This window comes from Delphinus delphis, chromosome 6, assembly GCF_949987515.2.
Source record: "Delphinus delphis chromosome 6, mDelDel1.2, whole genome shotgun sequence".
In the NCBI taxonomy this organism is placed as follows: Eukaryota; Metazoa; Chordata; class Mammalia; order Artiodactyla; family Delphinidae; genus Delphinus; species Delphinus delphis.
Window position 1 is genome coordinate 17507424 of NC_082688.1, and position 26496 is coordinate 17533919.

Here is a 26496-nt window from a genome sequence, read left to right on the forward strand (position 1 = left end):
CCTACTCTCTGCTTTTATGAGTCCAACGTTTTTCAATTCCACATAAAAGTGAGATCATGCAGTTCATTTTTAAGTCATTTTAAAATAAAATAAGTGGACCTCCCCCATCCCCACCCCAACCAGGAGCCTCTCTCAGTTGACAGCATCTCAGTTACACAAGCTGTTTTTGAATGTGGGCACTGGGCCATCCTGGGGGTTGGGTATCATTCCTCTCGTGTTATAGGTGAGGAATCTAGACTCAGAGAGGTGAAGGGACTGATCAAGGTCACACAGTAAATCCGCCAGGACTAGAACCGGGTGCCATGGCTCCAGGTCTTCTGCCCTTTTCACTCCACTCTGCAGTCCGTCCCCCAACCCCCAAGCTCCGTGTCTTCCCTACTGAGAAGGCCTCTTTTGCAGGCTCTCCTGAGGCTTGTATTTTCTGTCCCACTGCGGGATGCCCATCTGTTCCACCTCATCTTCTCCCAGTTCCTCTCTTGCCCTTTTGGGGGACTTTCCCAAGATGTAAGGACCCTGGCTCTGCTTTTGTGATACAGTACATTGTGGTTCTGCGTTAGTGGTACAAACTCTTAGGATTATTTGTTTTGATTTGGGGATCCTTGGAGGTGTCCTCATAAAGGAACTGTTATATTTTAAGGGTTATTATTTTTTGTTTTTTTTTTTTACTTACCAGAAAAAATACCCTCCCCCCCAATCCCGGGGCTTCATTTTACCCCTAATCCTTTGGTGGGGATCTAGGATAGAGTCAGGTAAGATGGGGGTCAGAGATTGAGTAGGACCAGGGATGGGTTTTTGGTCAGGAATAGTATGCAAGGAAGTGAGTGAGTCAGTAAATAGGTATTTATTGAGAGCCTACTATATGTCAGGCTCTGTTCTGTCTCTGCAGGAGTGGGAATAATATAGACCATGGCCTTGACCTCAAGGAGCTGACATTTCACTGAAGGGGCTTATATTTCAAGCTGGAATCCAGGAGGGACCAGGGGTGGGGAAAGTGAGGGATGGAGTGATGATCACTTATGGGGGTGGCCCAGGGATGGGGTGAGGGGCAGGGAAGATGGTTTGGTAAATTTCTTGATAATCAAAAGAGGCAGCAGCGTTGTTTTGCTTTGTTTTGTTTCCTTTTGGACACCATTCCACCAAGTGCCTAAGCTGCATCAGCAGTCTGCATCAGAATATCTGCCTCCCTCTATTGGGGACGGCCCCTCCAAGCCTGCTCAGAATTAGGGCAAGCAGTCATAGACGGGGCAGAGGCTGCCTGGGTGCTGGTGTCTAGTCTTCCTGTACAGACTGTTTTCTTTGCCCTGACTCAAAACACGGCCCTCTCCTCCTCTCCCACCCTCTCTCCTTCTCTCCCCGGTGTCTGCAGAGGAAGGAAAGGACAGGCAGAGCAGATAAACAGAGAGGACGTATTTGTAACAAAACAACCTCCCTCCAGTGGACATATCTTTGGGGATCATGAATATTTTACTTTAAAATGAAAAGAAAGCCTCTAAGAAATTATATTATTCCTGGGGCTAAGGGGGGAAAAATAAGTTGATAGTAATGGACAACTTTTATACTGCAGTAATGTCCAGGAAGAAATCATTTGTTCCAGTGAGATTCTCATTTGCATCTTGGTATCAAATATCTCTTTAAGTGCCTCCTCACCAGGGGACAAGAGAAAAGGACAGAAAATGTGCCTGCCATTTGCAGAGGATACACAAGAGTAACAGTAACTGCTGATGTGACTAGCATTTCTTTTTCACGTATTTTTTCCTGATTATAAAAAAGAGAGTCTGCAGTGCTTAGAGCACAAAATTTAGAAAATGGAGATGAATAGAAATCGGAAAACAAGGATCTTTCACACATCCGCCACACTGAGTTAACCACTTGCTAACATTTTGTTGTGTTTTTTTTTCTTTGTTTATGTTTTGTCTACACTTGTGTTTCACACGATGCATTCTATGAAACATGAGTTCCAGTGAAACCTAAAAACGGGGCTTCTTGGTCAAAAATGTTTGCAAAACGTTATGCACTATCTTCACGTACCTTTAAAATGCATATTAATTTATTCAAGGTGCTGAGAAATTATACAGCTTTTTTTGTTTTAATCTTTTTTAACTTTGTTTAGCCAGCGTTTCTTGGTCTTGTTTGAAATGGTAACCTTTTATGCGTACGCACAGGTATTTTATGAGCTACCAAAGGACATCTTATGTTTCCATGTTAGGAAACAGACAGCCTGTAGAGGGTGAACAAACATAAATCGTCAGATAGCAAATGTGTCAGGTTTTGCACATGGTCTCTGTCACAACTGCTCAACTCTGCTGTCATCGTGCAAAAGTAGTCTTAGGCCGTATGTGATGAATGGGCTGTGGTTCTCTGGCCCCCAGTCCACACGTAGGACATTTCAAGATTACCAAAGGACTTCCACTGCTATTAATTTATTTGAGTCTCACAATACGCTTGTGAAATAAGATCAGCCCAGGTAGCCATGGTATCAGATGGGGAAACTGAGGCACCGTGCTATCTAGCACCCCATGGCAAATCGCCACCAGAGTTAGTGGAACCGTAAACCCATTCTTGCTTGTAGGGTGAAGGGGGCCATGTGAGCTGTAGAGCAGAGAGAAAAGGCGGGGTTGGGGCTGAGGTCAGAGGCCAGGAAGGAAGAGGCCTGGAGGTGGAGTCCAGATAAAACTGCCAACCCCAGGGAGAGCCCTCACCCTAGGGCCGAGCCTCTGTCCACTTAGAAGAGGTGGCTGTCGCCCAGAGCCCAGGGCCGCAGGGTGGGTTTGTAGGGGGAGGCCTCTACGTGCTGGGCTCACACGAGCTTCTTCTTCCCTCCCCAGGAGACGTCAGGTATGATGAGGCCATGGGTTACCCCATGGTGCAGCAGTGGCGGGTCCGCAGCAACCTGTACCGCGTGAAGCTCAGCACCATCACCCTCTCGGCAGGTGAGGACTGCCGCCCGCAGCCAGGGGGCGTAGCGTGGTTCAGCTCAGGTCCGCCAAGGATGCTGGCCCTGGAGATGCTGAGGGAATGAGGCCACGCCCCACCCACCTACCACCGCCCCCCCCCACCCACCTACCACCGCCCCCCCCCCCCCCCCCGCCATCAACAATCTCACAGGGAGGGCAGATGGACAAGCAGGCAGGACAGTGGTGTCCACACACTGCAGCAGGTCAATGCAGTCATGGGGCCGCTGTCCATTCTGGGGAGTCAGAGAGGCTCCTGGAGGAAGGGGTGTCTGAGCAGGGTGTGGGGGATGAATAGGAGAGAGGGGCAGATGATAATCTAGGTCACACTTACATTCTCAAAGCACTTCAGGTGTGTGAATTGTATGAGCTCTTTCAGGCACTGATTCCTCTGGGTTCTCCTGGCTGATTTCTTTTCCTGCCCATTTCCTACTCAGCAGTAATGCAGTCCCTGCTCCCCTCCCCCCACCAACACACACACACACAAACACACACGCACGCACGCACGCACGCACACACACGCTGCTCACACTTTGTCCACATGAACCCTGTGCTTCAGCTGATAGGGACAGTTTGTTGTTCTCAAAATGGGACATTTTCTTTCTTGTCTCTGTGACTTTGCGCACGCTGTTTCCTCCGCCTGGATCTCCTCGCACATCCTGCGATACGCGGAGATGCCTCCCCCATTATCTCTACCCTTTGGAATAATTCAAGGAACTCCCTGTTCTCAACTGCCTATATTAAAGCACTAACAAGTGCTTGATTCACATCAGAATCCTGTCTGTCTCCCCCACTAACCTGACAACTGTGGGTAGGGCTTGGGTCTTATTTATCCCTGTACCTTACATTCCTGCACATTACTGGTGCTCCGTTTTGATGAAGGAATAAAAGATAAACGAAAACTGAAAAGTAAGGAAATGAAAACTGAAAAGATGGGGCCTGGCCTTGGGTTTTCTACCCTGACTCTTACTCATAACACTGCCACTGGGTTATTGTCCAAGTATCTTGACATGGTGGGCGAGCTCTTTTCTCCTCTTTTCTCTTTCAATATCGCTTCGTTCGTGAACAACATGGAACTCTTTTAGCCTGGGTATGGGGAAGTATAAATAGTAATTATGGCTGGCATCACCCAAGCGCTTTATAATGTTTCATATCTTAGGGCTTACATCAGTCTCCAGGGGAAGGCATTCTTTATCACTTTTTTTTTTCAGATAAGGAAACTGAGGGTCAGAGAGGTTAAGTAACTTGCCCAAGGTCACACAGCTAGTAAGTGGCAGAACAGGAGCAAGGCAGGGATTTGAAGGCAGTGTTGTCTGCCTGGATAAAGAGCCACAGGGCATCTCCATGGTGTTATTTACTACTTAACAGAAACCATCTCATTATTAACTCTGCTGCATTAATTACCCAGCTGCATGGGTGAACAGGTTGATGGGGAGGGGTTGTTCTAATCAAGGACCCATTCTTTGAGCCCTGTTTCTGTTTTTACCACCACCCACACCTTTACACCTGCGCTTGTGAATAACACTGCCGTGTTCCTGTTAGAACTACAAAGGTGTATCTACGTTAATTAATCAATAAGGACGCTCCCGAGAACTCCCTTGTAAATCAAATGTTCGCACATTGGAGCGCATTTTTCATGTGGAAGAAGAGCTTGCTCTTTTACATTCTACTTTGATGTGGCACAGAATCAGCTGTTCTTATAATAATGGGCGTCGGTGTGTCTGCTGTGTCCGGGATCTGTGCCGTGAACCTGGTTGACTTGTGGGTGGGGAAGGATGCATGTGCAGACTCAGAGACAAGTAGGACAGACCTTCTGCTTTCAAGGTGATGCCTGTTGAAGGTGCAAAGGGTGGGTGCTCCAGATGGTGGGAAAAGCTTCTTGGGGGAGGGGTGACTTCCTGGGGCCTGAAAGCATGAGTGTGACTTAGGGAGGAAGTGGGTGTCCATTCCAGGTAAATCGTGGGGTGTGTGTTTGTGTGTGTGTGTGTGTGTGTGTGTGTGTGTGTGTGTGTGTGTGTGTGTGTTGAGAGTGTGGGAGGGATATACATAAAGAAAAAATGATGGAAATCCCAGATCACATACAGGAGAAATAAGAAAACTGATTTGGCCACAGATAAAGCCTGATGTATGTAGCTCATGGGAGATGACCTTGGAGGCCTGGGATACCCAGGTAGGGTCATTGAGCTTTATTCATAGCAGGGAGGAGCCCAGAAGGTCTTAAGGCCCCTGGAAAAATAGCTTGGTGACCTGCCTGTAGGAGGAGAAAGAAGGCAGGGGGGCAGTGGTTACTGAGTGATTGCTGTGCAGGCCCCATGCCAGGCACTGAGGACTCAGGCCCCTTTGGCATAGGACTAAAGGCAATGGAACAGCAAGGAGGCCCTTGACAATGGCAGGAGAAAGGACATAACTGTTGTTTTAGGGAGGCTGAGGCAGGGACAGAAAGGGAAGTGATGTTACAGGAAGCTAAGCCAGGGATCAGATATGAGGACACAGACTGTCTGCTGAGCCTGGGCCAGTGCAGCCCCCAGGCTCCAGCCGTGGACCGCTCAGGCCCTGGATAATTGGGTACATGGGAAGTGCGTGCATCCTGGGGTGAGAAGAGAAGTGGGTTGGAATCCTAGCTCCTCTGGCTGGAGGACCAAAGGCAAATCAGCTCCAGTTTATGACCTTTGACTTGCTCATCCACTCGACAGGGCTTATTATGGGTGGGACTGCAGTGCTGGGCTGAGGTTAAATTAGACAAAGTGTCCGGAACATCTAGCAGTGTGCCTGGAACACGCTAGGTCCTCAGTAGATATCAGCTTTGATTTTTCCTGGTTGTGATGTTCAGGTCGCCAGCTATAGGCCTTCCCCTGCTGTTGATTCCCTGTCAGTCCTAGTGTCTTGTGTGTCCACCAACGAGAGCAGTCTTTGCAAAATAAGTGAGGGAAAGCTGTGCACATGTGGCTGCCACCATGGTGATGGATAAAGCACCAAATCCAGGCTTGTCATTTGCCGGCCACCAGCCTCCCAAGCCTGACCACCTCTGCGTGCTGCTCCTCTGTCCAGGCTTCACCGACGTCCTCAAGATCCTGACCAAGGAGAGCAGTCGGGAGGAGCTGCTGTCCTTCATCCAGCACTACGGCTCACACTACGTCGCAGAAGCCCTCTATGGCTCCGAGCTCACCTGCGTCATCCACTTCCCCAGCAAGAAGGTCCAGCAGCAGCTGTGGCTCCAGTATCAGAAAGGTAAGCCTGGAGGGCTTGCTGGAGGTGGTGGCCAGATGCAGTGTGGAGGTAAGGCTGCGGGGGAGATAACTGAGCTCCCTGGGAGCTAAATCCTGGCTCTGCCCCACAGAAACTGGGTGGCCTTAGGCAAGTCCCTGCCCCTCTCTGGGCTTCTCGTTCACTGTGGATGGAATGAAGGGCTGTGTGATGCTTTCTCAGGAGTCTTTCAGTTCAGGCATTTCCTGAGAGCCCGGGGTGGTGTTCCGGACTCCAGAACCCTGGCCTTCTACTGCACGCTCCTTGTTTCCCACTCTCTCCCCTTGAAACAACTGCCAGGGTCGGCGGGTGGAGGAGGCTGTGGGGTGGAAGTGTGTCTCCTTGACACCTTCTTCTCTTCAGGCTCTTGAAAGAACCCAAGAAGAGCTCTGGCTCCTTTGGGAGCAGTCACCTCATGTCTGGGGGACAGTTTCAAGCCTCTGCCATGGAGAGACTTTTATCCTCAGGGAGGGTCAGCAGATCTTATTTCCCTCCGATTCTCAGCTATTATCAGAATTGAAATTTCCCAGACGCAGGAGACCAGTCTGTGCCACTCCCCTTGGGAAATCCATTCCCTTCCCACCTCAGTTTTCCCTTCCTGTGAAATGGGTACTTTAGCCATTCCTGTCTCCCTCCTACATTAAAGGAAAGTGGTTTATGCAGTAGCATTTGGAGAAAGATGGAACTATGGCACACACGCATTATGTATTGTAACAGGTCCATGTAGTCACAGCCCCATTTCACAGATGAGAAGATGAATCTCAGATAAGCCAACAAGTGCCCTGCAGACACACATAGCAGGGTGAGGATCACTTCCTGTTACCATTGTTACTATTATTATCAATTAATTTGAAAAGAAGGTCTCTCGATCGACAGAAAGGGTGAGGAGTAGTGTTAAAACGTGCTTGCACCTTCTCCATATGGACCAGCCATCCTATCTCCAAGAACCAGATTGACCGTAACTCCTAAAACCACAGAATGTGGGAGCCACAGGGACCTGGCAGGTCTCACTGGGCTCAGCACTCCCATTGCACACCTGGGAAAACTAAGGCTGAAAGGGAAGAGGAATCTTGCTCAGAGTCACACAGCTCCTCTGGATAGAGCCAAGACACAGCGGGACGCTGCACACTCCCTGTCTAGCTCTTCTCATGCAGCCCCTCATCCCCAACTGGATGAAGCCCTTTGTCTTTCCCCGAACAATTCCCTTTGCACTCTCCACCCTGTCATGGTCTCATCCCTCCCTTTCTCGTGTGTGCGACTGTTTGGGGCACCAGGGGTGGTTTATAGGCGCAGGGGAATAATTGAGTTGTCTGGGAATAGCTCCGGTTTATGGCTGTGAAAACAACAGTCTTTAAGGAAGTGCATTAAATCAATAGAAGTCTCATTGTGCTACCCTATAAATAAGGTGACACATCATTAAGCAGGGCAGTAAGCTTCCGGACTTTGAAGTAATACAATTAGGTTATGTTTATAAAAACCTTCGCTCACTGTGGCCACTGAACCAATTTGCCTCGTCCGGCATTTGGGGCCTGGGATGCTGCGTTAATGCTGAATCCCACCCCATCTCCACCCTCGGCTGCTTCCAGGCCTTGGACTTTTTCACTCCAGAAAATGCTATTTCTTATATACAATGGATGCATGGAATCTATGGCAAGTAAGATGGGGACGAGGGCAGACAGAATGCTGAAACAGCATCTGGGGACCCCCTTCAAGACTCAGAGAACCTTCAAGTTTTCCACAAACTTGCTGGGTGGACTCGGTACAGAAGCTTTTCCTTCTGGGCTTCCAGGGCAAAGGCACCTTTCTTTCTTCCCTTGTCCGTGCTCGCTCCCAGAAGAGCATAGGGATACACTGAGGCCGGCTGATCTGTGTGTGTTTCTTCCTCTCTGTCTCTACCTGATGTGACCACCTGGATGGTACATCAAACACTGTAGTTTTACTTTTAAATTTGCAAGTGACGCTGGGGAGGAGGTGGATGAGAAGCTGGAAATTTGCCCACGAAGGACAGAAAGGACTCTGGACTCAGAGATAGTTGGTGTGTGTCCCTTCTCTCCCCAGCCACCTGTGTATCACTGACATCTATATGTCAACTGTGTGTCATTGACATCTGTGAAACCAGGGTTCACTGGGGACCAGGTCAGGATGAATCTGGGTTTGGAAGCTGATCACTCTTGGGGCAGAGCTTGTGGGAAGAAGACGGATTAGAACAGTGTCGAAGTGGGACAGACAGGATTTCAAGTCCCGATACCTCTTCTTACATCCCTGCCAGGAAGCCTCAGGCAAAGTAACTTCTAAGTTTCAGTCTCCTTGTTTGGTAAGTGAGGGATAGTAATTTCCTTACAAGGCTTTTGGGAGAATGAAATGAGATAATGCAGGTAAGACACATCGCATGCAATACATACATAAAAAACAGTTGCTTAATGTGAAGTTACGTTATGGACATCAGCTGAGCATTGTAGTCCTGGCCACAGCTCTTGCTAATGTGTGGCCACAGCCCTCATTTCTCCCTGAAAAGCACCTGTGTCACTAGTCCCTGCAAATATCCTTTCAGCCCAGCAAGGGTAGAGGGTGGAGTGCTCCAGAATTCTTTGAAATCTATGTTTAGACCCAGATGGTGGTTTCTTCTTGGTAGGAAACGCCAAGGCTGAAAGAGCAGGCTGTGAAGAGACCAAACAGGGTGTGGATAAGAACCACGGACATTGTACAGCCCTTCACAGTTTACACACAGCCTTCCTTCAGTCCTCCCACCTACCCCTTGAGGCAGAGAAGGCGCGAATACTCACCCTTTATCTTAGAGAAGGGAAATCTGAACTTAAAAGAGATTGTCGGCATACCAGGGACACACAGTTTGCTACTGAATGAGCTGGTGTTTAAATTCCAACCTGAGCCCACATCCAGTGTCCCCAGACATTAGAAACAAACGTCCCAGCCTTTCCAGGTTCACTAATCATGGGGCTCTGGCCACTGTTGTGATCCAGCCACTAGAAGTCATGGAAAGTCAAGGGAGTTGGGGTGAATGTGCCTGATTAAAATATCTCCCACGAGTCATTCATTAACCTCTGGTTCACCGGTTCTTCCTAAGCGCTTCTTCCCAGCAGACCTCGTGCCACATGCTGGGGCATTGCGGTAGGCAAGACATGGGTGCTGTCCTCACGTGGGTGCAGCCTGTATTAGCCTTCCAACATTTTGTCATTCTTGTGATAGACTTTTTTTTTTTTTTTAATCTACTGATAGACGGCTGGAGAAAGGCAGGTGGCTGGGCATGTGGTGGGGAACCCAGTCACTGTCATACGATGGCCCATAACTTGTTTCATGTACCAGTTCTGATTCGCTGGGGAGTGGCTTTTCTAGACCAGTATGTGAAGGTCACTGGGATCACTGGGAAAGAACGCTGAGATCAATGAACAATATCTGCTGTTTGCAGAAAGGGAGAGTGGTTGTCCATACCTTTGTATTGTTTCCCTGTAATAGGGCAAAATGAAAGCTTGAACAACAGACCCAGCTTCAGATGATGATTCCAGAGAGGCACTGGGCATGCCAACAAGAACTAGAAAGATCCAGGCAGGGAGGCGGGGTTTCCTATCACCAAGTGGATATTATGGGCATTCCACCAGTCCAGAAGGGACTGGAGCACTGGACAGGTCAATTACATGGTACCAGCCAAAGCCAGGAAGAGCTGGACCTTAGAAGGCAACTAGAATAGCTTAAGTCATCCCCAGAAACTCCAGCCCAGGTATGATTAGCTTGGAAGCTGTTCAGCCTGTCAGGTTCCTTTAACCATCACCTCTGCTCCCAGGCCGTGCTCCAAGCACCACGTCAAGTTTTTAGTTTCTTGCCGCAGCTTAATATTTTCACTATATGCTACTGTTTTCCTGATGCACCTATATTTTGAAAAGCTACTTTCCTCCTAATTGGGGCTTCACTTCACTCTTTGACTTAATATTCACACATTCTTCCTAGCCATGACCTCAGTGCATGAGTCTTATATCATGATTAAGACTCCCTGTATAAAGTTACCCTTCTTCTGGCTATCTTGGATAAAGACTTCCTCATTTGCAGACAAAACACAGGTTTTGCAGTCGATGGACCTTGGTTCAGATCCCAGCTTCCCTCTTACAAGCTGTGTGATCTTGGGCAAATCGGTTCACACTCTAAGATCTACTTTCCCATATGCAAGATACGGGATCCAATGACAGCATAGACAATCAATGATGGACTTATTTATCTACCACTGAGCCAGGCATCTAATTACTATCTTGATCCAATCCACTCCCTCCACCCACGGCTGCCGCATACACTCGGGTAACCGTGATCCCAGATGTGTGTGTGTAGGTACACACGTGTATATGTTGGGGCAGGGGGAGGTATGGCTGCTACTTTACTCCGCTCTCTTGTCAGTTGACTCAGCAGTAAGGACAGGGGTAGACTGGACTCAGGTGGAGAGGGACTGCTGGGGTGGAGCCAGTGAGGGAGGGAGCCTTGGAGCTCTACTAGGGAGGTGTCTGTGACACCTGCACTTCTGTTATCCCTTGTCATTCTCTATTCAGAGGGGATAGTGATGAATGCAGAAATTATGAGTCCGATAGGTTTCCTGAATTTTCAGTGGCTTCTTTTTCACGGAGAAAGTGACTGTGGAAGGTAAAGGATGTGTGCATGTAAAGGAATTGTTCATTCTCTGTGTGTGTGAGAGAGAGACAGAGACAGGGACAGAGGGAGATAGAGACAGAGAGAGATTGACTGAGGGAAATAGGAGGAGACAGAAAAACAAAGAGAGATAGACACAGGGAAACCAAAATCCACAAAGAGAAATGAAGAAACAAAAAGTGTAGAAGAGAAAGTGTATGCGATTAATATGTCTTTTCCAAGTTTAGAGACTCGGTGACCCTGATGAAAGGACATTCTCCATGTGAAGGTTGAACTGCTCTTGAGTTTAGATTGGGAGAGCCTATAACATAGAGATGTCCCCACAGATAAATGCCTGTTGCCACCTTTAAGAGATGTTTTATCTCTATTTTAATTTCCCAAGACTGTCCAAAGGAATGAACTTCTGCATTTCCATTTGAATTACGATGCCCTTTTGAATGTCACCTGAAACATTCCTAGATTACTCTTTAAAGGAATTCTGGCTGTTTGAAAGGCACCTCAGGGGTTGGGGAGGGGGGAGGAGAAGGGAAAGATGTAGTCAAGTGTCACCTCCTTTTGTGAGGACAGGTGTAGCCCAGGGGCTGATGTGAGCTGGAGAACTCTCCTGGGCTTTCTGTTTCCTGAGGGAACTTGCTTCAGAGATGCCAACCGGACATGAAAGGAGTCAGTCTCAGAGCTGAGACCTGCATGGGTCCTGGTCTGCTTCCCTGGTGAAATCATCTGGGGGCAGTTTTCATTAGCATTTGATGACGCTGACCACTTCCTGCTTGGGGCACTGTCTACGTTTGCTTCCGCGGTACCAGATCTTCCTGGTTGCCCACCTTCCTTCCTGACTTTTCCTTCTCTGTCTCCTTTGCTGGCTTATTCTCCTCTGCCAAACCAGTCAGTATGGTTTTGCAGGACTGCCCTTGTCTCTGTGGGGACTCTCAGCCACGCTGTCTGTTGCCATCCCTACGCTGATGACTCCCATTTTATAGTTCAGCCTCCAAGCTTTCCTCTGATACGTGCTATCCCGGTAGCTCTCTGCCTGCCCAAGCTCTGCCCCACACAGCCTAGAATTTTTCCAGTGTTCTGGTGAAAAGCACCTGTATCTCTTTAGAGGCAGAGCCACAAACCTAGAAATCCTCAACATTCTCCCTCTCCCTCGCTCCCCCCATTTCCAAACCATCCCAAGTCTTATCAATTTTAATTACCAAATAGCTTTTGGAATTGCCCACTTCTTCCCACCTCACTGCTGCCACCATAATGGCTTGTCTGGACTCTAGCGTTGGCCCCCTACCTGGTCTCCCTGCATCCAGTCCTGTCCCACATCAATCCAGCTGCACAGCCCTGAGGACAGTCAGGGTTCTCCAGAGAGAACCAACAGGATAGATGGGTAGATAGATAAAATTCTCTTTATTATATATTCTATGAACATATATATGATATATATTCATATGATATTTATGATATGTATAATATATATGAAAGCTATATATATAATCGGTTCTGTATCTCTAGTATGTATGTATATATACACACATATCCATACACACACACACACACACACACACACACACACACACACACACATATAGAGAGAGAGAGAGAGAGAGAGGTTTATTATTAGAAATTAGCTCATGTGATTATGGAGGCTGAGAAGGTCCAAGCTAAGATCTCAGCAAACTGGAGACCAAAAGAGCCAGTGGTATGAGATCCAGTTCCAACGCCGGCAGGCTCTAGAACTAAGAAGAACCGATGCTTCTGTTCGAGTCCAAAGGCAGGAAATGATGGACATTCCAGCTCAAATACCCAGGCAGGAGGAACTCCATCTTACTCATGGGAGGGTCAGCCTTTGTTTCTATTCAGGCCTTCAACTGATTGAATGAGGCCCACCACATCAGAAAGAGCCGTCTGCCTTACTCAGTCTGCCGATTATTTTGCCGAAAACACCCTCACAGACACATCCAGAATACTGTTTGGTCAAATATCTGGACACCTCATGGCCCAGTCAAGTCCACATAAAAATTAAGCATCATGGGTTGTCTCTAAAATGGAGATCCCATCATGCCCTTCCTTCCATGAAAACCCCTGGGTGCCTTGTCATGGCCCTGAGGCTAATTTCCAAACTCTTCCCCACAGCCTCAGGGCCTTCTCAGATCTGCTGTGTCCCCAGCAACCTCCTTAGCCCCATCTGTCTCCATGCTCTCTGCCTTCCAGTCACATTGAGCCTCGTACTCCTTAACTATCACTTGGGTTAAAGTCTCAGCCTGGACAAGGTCCCAGTGAGCTGGTGGGAGGTGGCTGAGTATCCCTTGCCCGTCCCCTGGCCCCTTGGCCTCCGTGCAGCTGTTTGTAGGACAGGTCTAGCTCTGGGCGGGTGTTTTTTCTTGGCGAGGACAGGAGGACATTAAATACGAGCTGGACACTCTCGAGCCTGCAGTGCGCCAAAGGAGACAGCCAACTTATTTCTCCTCAGAACCATGCAAAAAGACGATACAGGATGTGGTTCATTCAATACGAATAGGCCCACGAGACTGCTGTTTCTACAGATGAAATGACCAAAGAAAAGCATTTGTTCCCCGGTTTAGACTGAGTCCATCTGGAACGGAACACCCTAGTATTTTTCCTATTGGCGCGTCCCAAGGATAATAATCCTCCGCTTGTGCTCAGCACAGCGCACCTCACAAAGCACCTCCACATACATTATTTCATCCAATTTCCTCCTCACAACCAGCCTGTAAGGTGGGCATCGTTATCTGCATTTCACGCTTGAGGAAACCGAGGCTCAGACGGGGGAGATGATTTACGGGAGTTCACCCCAGGGAACTTGGCAGACCAGGGGTTTGAACTCAGGCCGCTTTCAGCACAAAGACCTTGCTTGTCCACCTCTATCACAGCAGCCTCAGAAACCTCTTCAGATGTTGGCATCAGACCCAGGGGAACTGTTTGCTTTCCTGTTCTGTCTCTCTCATCCACAGTTGAAAGAACTGGGGAAAGCTGAGACTCGGAGTTTAGTCCCTCAGCTCAGGCAGGGGTGGAAGGACTCTCGTTATTCACCCCTCTGCACAACATGCTTCTCTAGCGTAACTTAGGAGCAATGTTATAAGGTAAAGCCAAACCCTAAAACATCAGGGCTGAGAGAGGCCTCAGCAGTCATCTAGCCAGACCTGAGTTTCCCTTATGTGTCAGTTATGATCAAATGGTAGTGAAATGCTGCCTGGAATACTGCACTGAAAGAGATTCTGGGTCAGGACCAGGCTTGGTGGGGTCGAATCGCTTAGCAGTATCTGTCGTGAATGTGAGAGTAAGAAATGGTGAGTCATGTGTAAGGTGTTTTCCATCCCCATCTAGGTTAGCTATTCCCACTCTACAGATGGGAAAGTTGAGGTCAGTTTAGGTAATCCATTAGGACCCGCCACTGCAAAGGGGGAAATTTAATAACCAGCTAGAGGCATAATTTGGTCTTTCTTCACCTGAAAACCTACAGCAAATTCAAAGACTCCTAGTCGCCAAAGCCCCCCACATGCTCATAGATCACGGAGCCATTCATCTGGCAGCGTACCCATTTTCTTATTCCAGAGTTCCTGCACACACAAAAACACATGCACAGGGCTTCCCTGGTGGCGCAGTGGTTGAGAATCCCCCTGCCAATGCAGGGGACACGGGTTCGTGCCCCGGTCCGGGAAGATCCCACATGCCGCAGAGCGGCTGGGCCCGTGAGCCACGGCCACTGAGCCTGCGCGTCCGGAGCCTGTGCTCCACAACGGGCGAGGCCACAACAGTGAGGCCTGTGTACCGCAAAAAAAAAAAAAAAACAGAAACAAAAAACACATGCACAAATAACATCATTTCCTGAACCACTGGAGACTGTCCCCATTGTCCTAGCTAGGGGACGCATTCAGAGATCGACACTCCTGATTCTCTTCAGACTGGGGCCAGACCACGCTTGTTCCCCTATCACAGTCCCATTCCCAGGAAGGTCTCACAGGGACTCTGGGAGCAGGATTTTCGACAGGACCCTTCGCTCGCATCAGTCTTGCTCTAAGAATGTGGAATTTCCCTGGAGGTGAATATGGGGCTTTTGCTTTCTTTCTGTCTTCAGCCCCCTTCTGAGAACGAAATGGTCTGGAGGGAACACAGATACCCAGATGGAAGCTTTTGCCTTCCCAGGCCATTATTAGCAGCTGGAACTTTCCACCCTCAGGGCAGCGTCACGCACAGTTTCACACCACAGGGCGCCCTCCCCTGTCTCGCATGTTCCCTTCGTCCCTTCTCAGCCCCCAACTTTCCACAACAGTGCTGTGAGCCCCTAGTGTATGCCAGGGCCTGTGTCCGTGCTGAGGGTGCCATGGTGAATGAGACATGCTCTCTGCTCTCAAACAGCTCACAGGCAAATGGGAAAGATTTTCAGCAGGTGAACAGATGATTACAGCCCTTTGGATACATGCTGTGACAAGGAAGCATAAGGCGTGTGTGTGTGTGTGTGTGTGTGTGTGTGTGTGTGTGTGTGTGTGTGTGTGTGTGTGTGTGTGTGTGTGTGTGTGTCTGTGTGTGTGTGTCTGTGTGTGTGGTGTAGGGCCAGGGGTGGAGGAGGCAAGGTGGGGAGGTGGGCCCCTAACCACTGGGATGAGCTGGGAATTTCCCTGGAGAAGATTCTAAGCCGAGCCCTGGGGGGTGAGGGCGTTTGCCATCTAGGGAGGTGGAGAGGGATTGCGCAGGAGATGCAGGCTGGGTGTGTGGGGCAGCCTGGCAGGTGCTGAGTCCTCCCAGAGCAGTTGGGAGCAATAGTGCCTGAATCCCCTCCGGCATTCCTGAGGGTTGCCATTGGCTTCTTTGTTAGAGCTTTGTAAGTCTTTGCGCCTCTGCCATTGGCTCTGTCCACAGCAGAGAACTCTCACAAATAGGAGAGGCTGAATCTCCAAATGCCTAAAATTAAATGAAAATGAGGGACCGGTATGGGAGGTACCAGAGGAATCGTTGGAAAAACATCTGGACCTTTCAGGTTGTTATGAAGATGATACGAGATCATGTGATTGATCGGCCCATAGTAGGAGCTCAACATGAAATCAGTCATTCTTACCCGCTCCTTATCAGAGGTTACCTTTCAACAAATAACAACATACAAATCAAGCTGTGTGTGAGTCATCCGTCCCATCTGCCAGATGTGAATTAGGGTTTTCTGAACCTCAGTCCTTTTATCTTTAAAATGGGCCTCCTCATGCTTGCCTCACAGTATAGTTATGAGAATTAAAAGAATCAATGGTTGTAAAGTGATTATCGCTGCACCTGACATATAAGAAGTGCTCAGGAAATGCTAGCTAGTATTATTATCATTTATTACTGTGAGACACAATCAAGTTAGTGGTGATGCTTATTACTAAACAAAAAGCAGAATGATGTAGCTCTTTCCAGCCCTGACTACAGCAGCCTAAGATATAAGCCCTCTTCCTGCCAGACCTTCTAACACCATGGCTGTTTGTCTCTTGTTGGTCTGCCAGCTTGTGAATTTTAGTCCTGCCTGAGCCTGGAGGTGGGAATAGAAGGCAGAGTTATCAGAAAGCACAGCCTGGAGCCCAGCGGTGGAGCACAGGGGAGCGTGTTTGCACAGCCAAACACCAAGCTTATAGTGGTCAAGAATGTGCAGGGGTGTGTTGGGGGGAGGGCGGCGGCCGGGTGACAGAGGAGTGGGCAGCAATGACTGACTTGTTTTCTGTTTCTACTATGAAACAATTAATCACACGATCTCACACTGTGTTTGTAAAACCCCTGTGAGGTCCAGGTTATTATCCTTATCTTCTAAATGAGAAAACTCATGTGCTCCAGGTCATGTGGCTTGGTAATAGACAGAGGCAGGATTCTATCCCAGGACTGTCTGACTCCAAACTCCACATACCCTACTGCCCCCCTGTAATAACGAAAGCCAGTGGCACTGAGAACCACTGAGTGGCAGGAGATTCGCTGCCACCTCACATACATGATCTCATTTAATCCTCCAAACAGTCCTCTAAAGCCAGTATCTTTATGCCTGGGAAACTGAGACTCAGCGTGGGTAAGATACATAATGCAGAGGTACATAGGTGGTGAAAGGTACTCTCTCTTGCCGTCTCTTTCTTCCATCCTTTCTCCAGTCCTCTCACCATTTACTTTTTACTATTAATTAACCACAATGGGCACTCCAACAAGTGTGTTCTCCCTGAGAGGCCTTTCTCTTCCTCCGAAGCAATTAGAAGTACTTGGTCACGAAGAGTGAGAAAAGAGGCAGATAGACCAACATGATTCCAGCCTGCATGATGTCGGCCCGCTGGCTCCAGATTCTTGTTTCCTAGCAACAACTTGGCTCTGGGTCAGGGTGAAGGCTTTGAGGCAGGCCTTAGAGGCGGACTTGACCAGTGATCCATTGGGTTGGAGCTGGCCTTGGCTGTCTTCATCTGACACACCAGCTCTGTGCCCCAGGGGTGCCTCCTTAGGGTCCTTGGGATCTGCACTTCTGTCTCCTCCCATTCAACAGGTGTCCAGGGAGATGGAAGACTCCTTTTGGAGCTCTTGGCTCAAGAAGTCCCTAAGGTCTGGGGCACCAGAATCACTGACATTTACAACTGAGAAAATCCTTAATTTAATAACTCTATTAATATAGATAATGAAATGGAGTCCCAGGGAGAATAAGCAACTTGCTCAAAGGAATTATACATTAGTGACAGGATTAGGACTCAAACTAGTTCCTTCTTCTCTCTTCCCCATCAAAGAAAGTGTGTTGAGAGGCCATTCAAGGGACCGTGTGTTCAAAGGTACATCTTTTTTGTTTGTTGACAGCTTTATTGAGATATCATTTACATACCACACAATCGAAGGTGTCTTTCTGAGCCTTCTTTGGAAGCACTGGTGACTTTGCACCAAGACAAAGTTTGGGTTGAATTTCCAGAAAGGAACACAACTTTTAATTATTTTATAGCTGAGAAGATTCTCTAAAGAAAGTGAAATCTGAGGGAACCACTCCTCCCAGTTTTCAACCACATCCCGTTTTTCTATTGGAACTAACAGTGATTCAGCGAGGCAGCTGGTGGGAGGAGCAGGTGGCATAATCAGCTGGTGCTAAATATGACCCAGGGTGTTCATGTGTATCAACATAGGAGCTAAGCTGACCCCCTGCCCTGGTTTTATCCAGCAACTGTTGTAGTGCCTGCTTTGTTTCAGGTACCGCGCTAGATGCTGCCGATGCAGCGGCAAATTAAAAGTCGCTCTACCTTCACAGAGCTCAGTCTAGCCTCAGAGAGGGGTAGGCAACAAGGAAATCATAATGCAATGAGTCAGTGCTACAAGGCAGAAATGCAAAAGGTGGCGTGGACACCTGACTCAAACCGTGTAGTGGACACCTCAGAAGACCCGGAAGAGGTGAGATTTAGGAGACACTGGTGGGTAGGGAGAGGGAAAGTGTTTTAGGTAGCATAAAAGCAAGGACTAAAACGGCCTAGAGAGGGATGGAAGCAGTGGTGAGATAAATCTAGAAAGATAAATAGGTGGGAATAAAATCCCACTGGATATGTAGACCATGTTAAGGAATTTTTCCTTTTACCAGGAGCATTTTAAAGTCATTTAAATGTTGTATGTAACATTATTAGCGGTTACGTTTTAAATCTGACTCTGGCTGGTGTGGGATTGGGCTTGATTTGGGATGGGAGGAAGTGTAGTAGGTAGGATGCTAGATTAGATTTAAGATCAGTTAGGAAGTTGTAACAGTGTTTCAAGAGCTTAAATTTAAGGTTAGTAGGAGCTTAAATTTTCATAGTTATGAGAATGAAGAAAAGAATAAAGGGATGTGAAACATATTAAGCTGCTAGTAGGATGAGAACTTTATGATTGTATAGTGGGAGGTGGGAGGTGAGAGGTGAGGGAAGTGATGAGAAATGGTGCCAAAGTTTCGGGCCTACATGCCCAAGTCGATGGTTGTGTTCCTTAAATGGAACAGTAGCAGAACAGCAGGTATTGGAGAGCTGAGTTGTCTTAAATACGCTGAGTGTAAGTTTTCTAAGGGATATCTTCATTGAACACACCAGCCCACAGTTGGCACGCCAACTGGCAGTATAAAGTGGGCAACTGCATATATACCAGTCAAAAGGAAGAGCTGAAAAATGCAGGTTTGAGACCTAGTTTCATAGGTCATTGAATTCATAGGAAGAAAACATCTCCCAGGATAAAAATAAAGTTCCCCTTTTGAAACTTGTTTCCTTAGGGAGCTGCTTTTCCCCCTACCACACCCAGTATTGTTTCTGATGTTTTATTTAGAGAGGCTTTATCTCATTCAGAGAGAGGCTGTCCAGGCTGCCCATTTTAGGCCACCTTTTACTTGGGTAAGATGTATGGGACATATTTCACCCTATTTGACAGTGTCTAGGTCCATCCACATCTCTACAAATGACCCAACTTCATTCCTTTCTATGGCTGAGTAATATTCCATTGTATATATGTACAACATCTACTTTATCCATTCCTCTGTTGATGGACACTTAAGTTGTTTCCGTGACCTGGCTATTGTCAGTAGTGCTGCAATGAACATTGGGGTGCATGCATCTTTCTGAATTATGGTTTCCCTGGGTATATGCCCAGTAGTGGGATTGCTGAGAACCTACTGTATAGCACAGGGAACTCTACTCAGTGCTCTGTGGTGACCTAAATGGGAAGGAAATCCAAAAAAGAGGGGATGTATGTATATGTAGAGCTGATTCACTTTGCTGTACAGCAGAAACTAACACAACATTATAAAGCGACTATTCTCCCATAAAAATTTTAAAAAGTCTATGGGACATTAAGAATAGTCCTGGTACATATTAAGTAGGCTGGAGTTAATATCCCCATTTCATTGAGGAGAAAAACAGGCATATGTGGCAATGGTCACCAGAGCAGAAGAGAAGGATACATACTTTTAGATTGATTTCCTTTATCATTTCCACCTTTCATTTAGCTAACAATTAATTAACCTTTTTGGAGGATCCAGGGTATATGTGCCATTTGTATGTGCATTGTACATTTCTTCCAGGGTATTAATCAATGAAAGTTTTATTCTCCTAGATCCAGCCCCAGAGTCATGGATCAGGTGAGGTAACACACATGCCTGCTCCCTCTCTACTCTTTGAGTGTAATATTTTTAATGTAACTTTATTTTTAACATTTTTACAGAGTCATTAAATTTGTCAAACAAGTTTCAGATTCCTGGGGCTGAGAGATTTAGAGAGTTATTATTTTTAAGGGTAAATATTAAATGTCATTTCACAAAAGCACATGGTTTTATTCATGTGGGTGCTCAGAAATTAAAATTATACAGTTTTTTTTTGTTTATCATATTATGACGTTTTTAATATTCAACTCTAAACATTTGTTGTCACTCTGAAGTAGGGGGATGGACTCCCAGCCATTATTTGGTTCAGATGATGAAACGGATGATGCTACACACACACAAGAGGATTTTAAAAGATTTGTCACCCATGTGATGGAGCTTTCTGGGGAGAGCAAAGATGGCTCTCAAGCAGGTCCAAAAATGGCTTGAGAGAGCAAGGAAAAGAGACTGGCTTGGCTTTTATATAATGGCAAGTGGGGTGGAGTGAGGCTTGCATGGTTTGAACTTCCCTCTGGCACCAGAGGTGGGAGCACTTAGGCTTGCCCAGGTGAGGGGGCCGGTGGGGAAGGGGGAGTAGCAGGGCTTGAAAGCTGGCAGAGAGCAAGCATCAAATATGGAGTCAGAATTTTTTTAACATACAAATTTTTTTTTTAACATAGGGCAATGGCCCGTCCCTTTTTGTGAGTTATTGTGTGAATGTTTGTATGTCCTCAAAGAGCGTGTCAAATTAACATCTTTGGAAGAGGGTGTGATCAGTGTGATGGTGTTACCGTGCTCCTGGAAAAAGCTGGTTGCATTAAGATCTTGTCTGTAAAGATTGTGTGTGAAGGCATGGCTGTTGAGGTACCTCATGGGTAGCCAGGTAAAGGGGGATTGTGTCCCTTTGAAGTTGAAGGCAAACTATGTGCGAGAGGCTGTTGAAATAGGCACTGAACATGACATAGTAGCCAAGTCTATGAGTGCAAAGTATTAACCAGTTACTGATTGGATGGAATTTATTATTTCAATAATTGGTATGGAAGCATTAATGGGCGGGGCCTCAGCATTAAGGTGGCAGTAATCCATTGTGAGGTTTCATTCAGGTTTAAGAACAGGGTAGGCTAGGCTGTTAAATAATGAAGCAGTGGGGATAATCACTCTTTTTCTAAATAGGTCTTGTATATGGATTTTAAACCTCAAAGGTTCTGTTTAAAATGGGCCATATTAACTATTTTAACTAATGGGGGAGGGCAGGGTCCATGTGGTCCCATTTTGGTAAGCCAATTGTAAGTACCAAAACTTAATTCAATTTTAATTTATTACTCATGGGGTCAGAGCAGCCATACTCAGTATGGAATATTTCAAGGTAATGAGTGTTATGGCTATGGGGAATTTAGGCAAGGCATTAGTTCTGATGATTAAGGTGAGGTATACCTATTTGTCTTCCTTACATGTCCTGAAATGTCCTTACTAACTCCCTTAAGATTATAGGGCATACCTTGTTTAAATTTAGGGGAATTCCCACATGTAAATCTAATTTGAGCCCCAGTATTGATTAAAGCCATGGGAATTTGGTAATTAGTGCATTTCAGCAGATGTTAAAAGCTAGTTCAGAGTTTAGGTTGTCGAGGAACAGAAACCAATTAGCAATCTTCGAACTTTTTTGTTTTTTGTATAAATTATTTCAGTAAATTTTGGAATTCTAATTGGGTCAAATTGTGACCTCTATTTGAGTTTTTTGTTTGTTTCCTCCTCCTGTATTCACTGTTTGTTTGTTTTTCTTTTGGTGGTTACTGTATATAGTTTTGTGGTGAGGGGCCGGGGGGAGTCCTCGCTACCCTACTCATAAGTTTCTTCCTCCAGAGTTGCACGTCTGTGTCATCAGGATTAGGGTCTCCCTCATGGCAATAACGTTCATAGGGTTTAAGGATCCTGGGCTTAAACTGAATTTGAATTAACCCCTCAGCTATGCGACAAGGGAACCATGGATGCTCTTCTCTATAACCCTGAAGGTCAGGATCTTTTGTTTTGGCCAACAGTGACAAAGCAGCAGCAAAGACATTTTGTAGAGTCCTAATGAGCCATCTGCTTTTAGAGTGTAGACCACAACGGTCCACACGGTGACTGCTCTTCCTGCACATGAAACACCACCAATAGACCCAGAGATTGCATAAGGTAGCAGTATTTCCCTGAGCACTTTATAGAATGGGGGCAATGCCTGGTTGAGACAACCAACCAGTAGTCATAGGACAAGAGTCATTCCCCTGAAGTCACAGCTTGTGCTGGAATCTAGACACATGATTCCATCTGAGACACAGATAGATCTGGACCAAGACACATGACCCAGGGCCACTTTGCTCTTGCCCCTTAACGCCAGTTATCGTATCTTCCAACTCAGTTCAGTTAAACTTATAAGAGAGGCACGGTAGGGCTCAGCAAATGCAGCACAGGCTGCACATCTTAAAGCACAAGGTTGCCAGCGGGCAGTGCCTCAAAAAAGCTAGCCAGTTAGCAAACCAAAGCAAGAGAATAGAGAGCCCCTGGGATGGTGGTCGTTGCCTAACACTGCTTATTGTGCCAGTTGTGTGGTTATCCCACAGAGAAGAGGGGGACCGACCCAAAACTTGGTTCAGACGTTGAGACTGATGATGCTATGTGTCCACCAAGTGGGTATGAAAAGATTTCTAACTCACATGATGAGGGTTTCTGGCGAGAGCAATGTGGGCTACGAAGCAGGTCCAGAAAGAGCTTGAGAGCAGGAAAAGGAGGCCACATTGGTTTTTATGGTGGCTTGAAGCTGGGGCTGGGGTGAGGATTCCCATGCAGGGGCTAGGACTTGTGTGGTTGGGACTTCCCACTGGCACTAAAGGTGGAAGTACTTGAACTTTCTTAGCAGCATGTCCAGATATAGGGCAGAAGATAAAGAGAGAATGGTGGGTTTTGAAAGCTGTCAACATTGAACATCAAAAAGGCAGTAAGACTCTAGTACAGAGTTGTGTCGCTGCGATTGCAGAACTCATTGGCTTAGGCTTTTGAGGGGGAGCAACTGGATATTATTTCAGAATTTTATTTTATTATTTTTTTTTCTGAGACAGTGTCATCAGGCATTCCCAGTAAGGAGGTATGTTAGAATATTGGTGGGGGGGCGGGGGCGGGGAGGTATACTTTCAAACTATACCATCTTCCTCCACCTTGGTCTCCCTCAGGTCTCCAAGGAGATTCTCATTCATACCCTACCAGTTCCATAAGAATGAAGCCTCCTTGAGCCATGATTACTGATAGGAGTATATGATAAGGCTTAGGACAGGAAAAAGAGAACCGCTTGCATTGTTATTTGAAGGGTCATGGAGAAGTGGACCACTTTTGACCTTTGAATTGCTTTAATGCCCACTCACTCTTGTGGTTTGAACTTCCTGCTGGTACCAGCTTCTCACTCTTCCCTGGTATGTTGTACCTGTGTTCATGACACTCCCTCTACTTGCAAGGCCCTTCAGGAACCAGATCCTCTCAACTAGAAGCAGTCTTTTCTTAAACACTTGGCACTCTATTTCCATCTTGCACCGTTTATCTTATTCTTTTGTATATTTGTATTATCTTTTACATTCCTTATCTCTCCAGCCAGACTACAAGCTACCTGACTGCAGGGTTCATGATCGAGTCATCTTTGCATTCATTACTCATATAATTACGGCTACTAATAAAAAACAGTAGATGTCATATATGTCTGATGAATAAGTGAATGAATAAATGAAAGAATGAAATCTAAATCTTAATATTCTGTGAAAATATACAGTGGCATTTTAGTTATAGCTAGGTAAACTGAGTAAATCACCAAAAGAAAATCCTGGTTTTATTTTTATAGGGAAGATATGCATTTGACTTGCAGTCACACAAACTCCTTGTGTTTACACTCAGGATTTCAGTGAGTTACTAAATAATTTTCCTTTGAGGGAAATAAATGTTTTCCTCACCAGTTTCATATAATCCTTCTATCACAAAAAATATGGGTAATCTTATCATACATTTAATTTACTGTATTGATACTGAGGACTACTGAAAGTTTATGAAATGTCTGAAAGTCTGCTAAGTGTTTTACATCCATCGTTTCTTCAGAACAATGCAGTAAACAGTATCTTTTTATTATTTGAGGAGACTGAGGCTGAGAGGCTAAATGACTCAGTGGTCATAGAACTACTAAGTGGAGGAACCAAGACTGAACTTGCCACCAACCCATCCCCCCACCCCGCCGCCCCATGCTTACAAAGCCCAGTTTTAACTACAATATGTTATATTACCTCCACCTGACAATGAGATTTATGGCTTATTTTAAATTTTGTAATTATTTGGGTTAATGAATGTTGACCTGGAGGGAAAAATCCCTTTATGCTGGCCATCTATAGGAATAGCTAAACATGCATGTTTCTGCCAAAAGTCAAGATGCCATCCTAATTACTTTAATCAAATAATTAGCCTTTAGGTTTTATGTGCAGCTTTTCTAGTGGGATACATTGCTGTGAAAGTTTTGCCTCTGCCCCTCCGGCAATCCCACTCTTCTTCCGATAGGCTTTTTAATTAAGAAGCTGAGCAGTGTGGTTGAATCACCAATGCAGGTCTGAAACCTCCCCGAGTGTTAACATGAAAAATTTGCATCAGTTCACCAAGAGGGAAAGGAGGTCTTTGCCCCCTACAGTGGAAATCACATTTTCTGGGCACGTCACATTTTCTGAATTAGGTCCTTTTATATACACTATCCCATTAGTATATTTTAATTCTCACAACAGCCCTTTAAAACATAAACTGTCATTTCCTTTTACAAGATGAGGAAACAGTAGCTCAACAGAGTGGCAGTAGTTTGCAAGTGGCCCAAGGTCACAATAGTTGGGGTAGAGTAAGCAGTTGGACCAAGGTGGGGCTGATTACGAAGTACAGGTTCTTTCTACTACTCTAATGTAAACACGATAAAATTACAGCAAAATTATGCAAAAACATTGGGGGAAAACTCAACCACAATTCTATTTGGTAAAATAATTAAAATCATAGAGCTAGAAAGGATTTTAGTGATGATCTAACCCAACTTTCTTATTTTATAGACAGGGAAACCGACGCAGAGGTAAGGTGATCATCTGAGGCCACATAGCTAGTAGAGTTAGAGCTGTGATTCAGATCCAGACCAAGCCCAGTGGCTTTCCCACTAGAATGCGTTGCCAGTCCCAGAGCTGCCTAACTTCAGACTTAGTCAGAGTACCATGAATATTAGTGATATCGACAAGATACAGCCAAAGTTCTGGAGTGTAAGTATTTTGCTAAACACCCTCCTACCTTACCACTGCCTGCTTGTAAAATTCATCCAGGCATCTGCTGTTTCTTACCTGTAATTTGTTTTGTGATCCCTTGAGGAGCTGCACGTCCTGAGTGCAAATCAGCAGCTAATCAGGTATAAGGTAGAGCCGTGAGTTTCATACTAGACTTTGCCTTCCATTTCCCTCCTATAGAGCTGGTAGCACTTCACTTTTAAGAAGCCATTAATTAGCACTAGACTAAAAGTACAACTACTTTAAGCATTACTTGTCTTACCCACAGGAACACAGACTCAAGCCAAGTTTATCCTGCTGATTGGAATAATGGAGTGGCCGTCTGTGGACTTATCTGAGGCTGGAGTGCACATTGGGATGGACCCTCACAGTCATCCACATAGTGCCTATTCCTGGCTTTTGAGAAAGCCCAGGGCAATGGAATACAATTCCAAATACTTTAGAAAGACTGTGAAATAACTTACGAGAAAGTAGACACATTAATATTACTTATCATTTTTTAAAATTTTCTGAACACCTGGCATAGTACTGGGCTCACAGTAGGTACTCAGTATTGAATGAATCATTGCTCCAAAACCTTAAATTCTATATAATTACTCAGAAATGATAAAGGAAAGCAGGGAGTTAGTGAACCTATAAGTCATTTGTCTGCCTTTATCTTTTAGCCAATGTGAGGGTGTTACTGGAGGGCCTACCATCACCAAGTCATATAAATAACAGCCAATTAAATAACTGAGGACATACTGTATATTAGGCACCATGCTATGTGCTCTTAGCTAGAGATTAAAGCTAACCCTCAATAAAGCTCAAATATATGGGCAAATAATTGCAACACAGTAAATTGTATAATAATAGAAACATGAAATAGGTAGAGTGATAGTAAAAAGGAACAGGTGACCAGATTTATTTGAAGACTTATGGCTAGTCGGAGGAAATGCCTTAGAAAGGTTTTGATTGGCAAATAGGAACGTGTAACAATAGGAAAGATGGAAGGTATTATTCAGAGTGGTTGGACAACCTAACCCCACTCTTTTGAACAACTCAATAGAAGATAATAGCTCTCACTGATTATGACAAGAACTGTAGCAGGTATTTTAACATCTATTATCTCACATCTTACACCCGTCATGGAGACAGGGATCACTTTCATCATTTTCCAGAAGAGGAAGGGGTAAGTGACTTGCCCACAGACATATGGCTAATAAGATGGAACTGGAAGATAAGCGATGTTGTAGTTCAGTGGTTTTCAGAAAGTGTTCCGTAGATTCACGAGTTT

The 26496-nt window shown here is 46.0% G+C and overlaps 1 protein-coding gene across 2 annotated transcripts in view; it reads left to right on the forward strand.

Annotated features, from left to right (window-relative positions):
- ASTN2 (astrotactin 2) overlaps positions 1 to 26496 on the forward strand; it is a 912541-nt gene that overhangs the window by 667315 nt on the left and 218730 nt on the right. For both annotated transcript variants that reach the window (XM_060013324.1, XM_060013323.1), the window contains exons 15-16: positions 2826 to 2930; positions 6000 to 6179. In XM_060013324.1, the coding sequence (XP_059869307.1) occupies positions 2826 to 2930; positions 6000 to 6179 (285 nt within the window). The remainder of the gene's footprint in view (positions 1 to 2825; positions 2931 to 5999; positions 6180 to 26496) is intronic.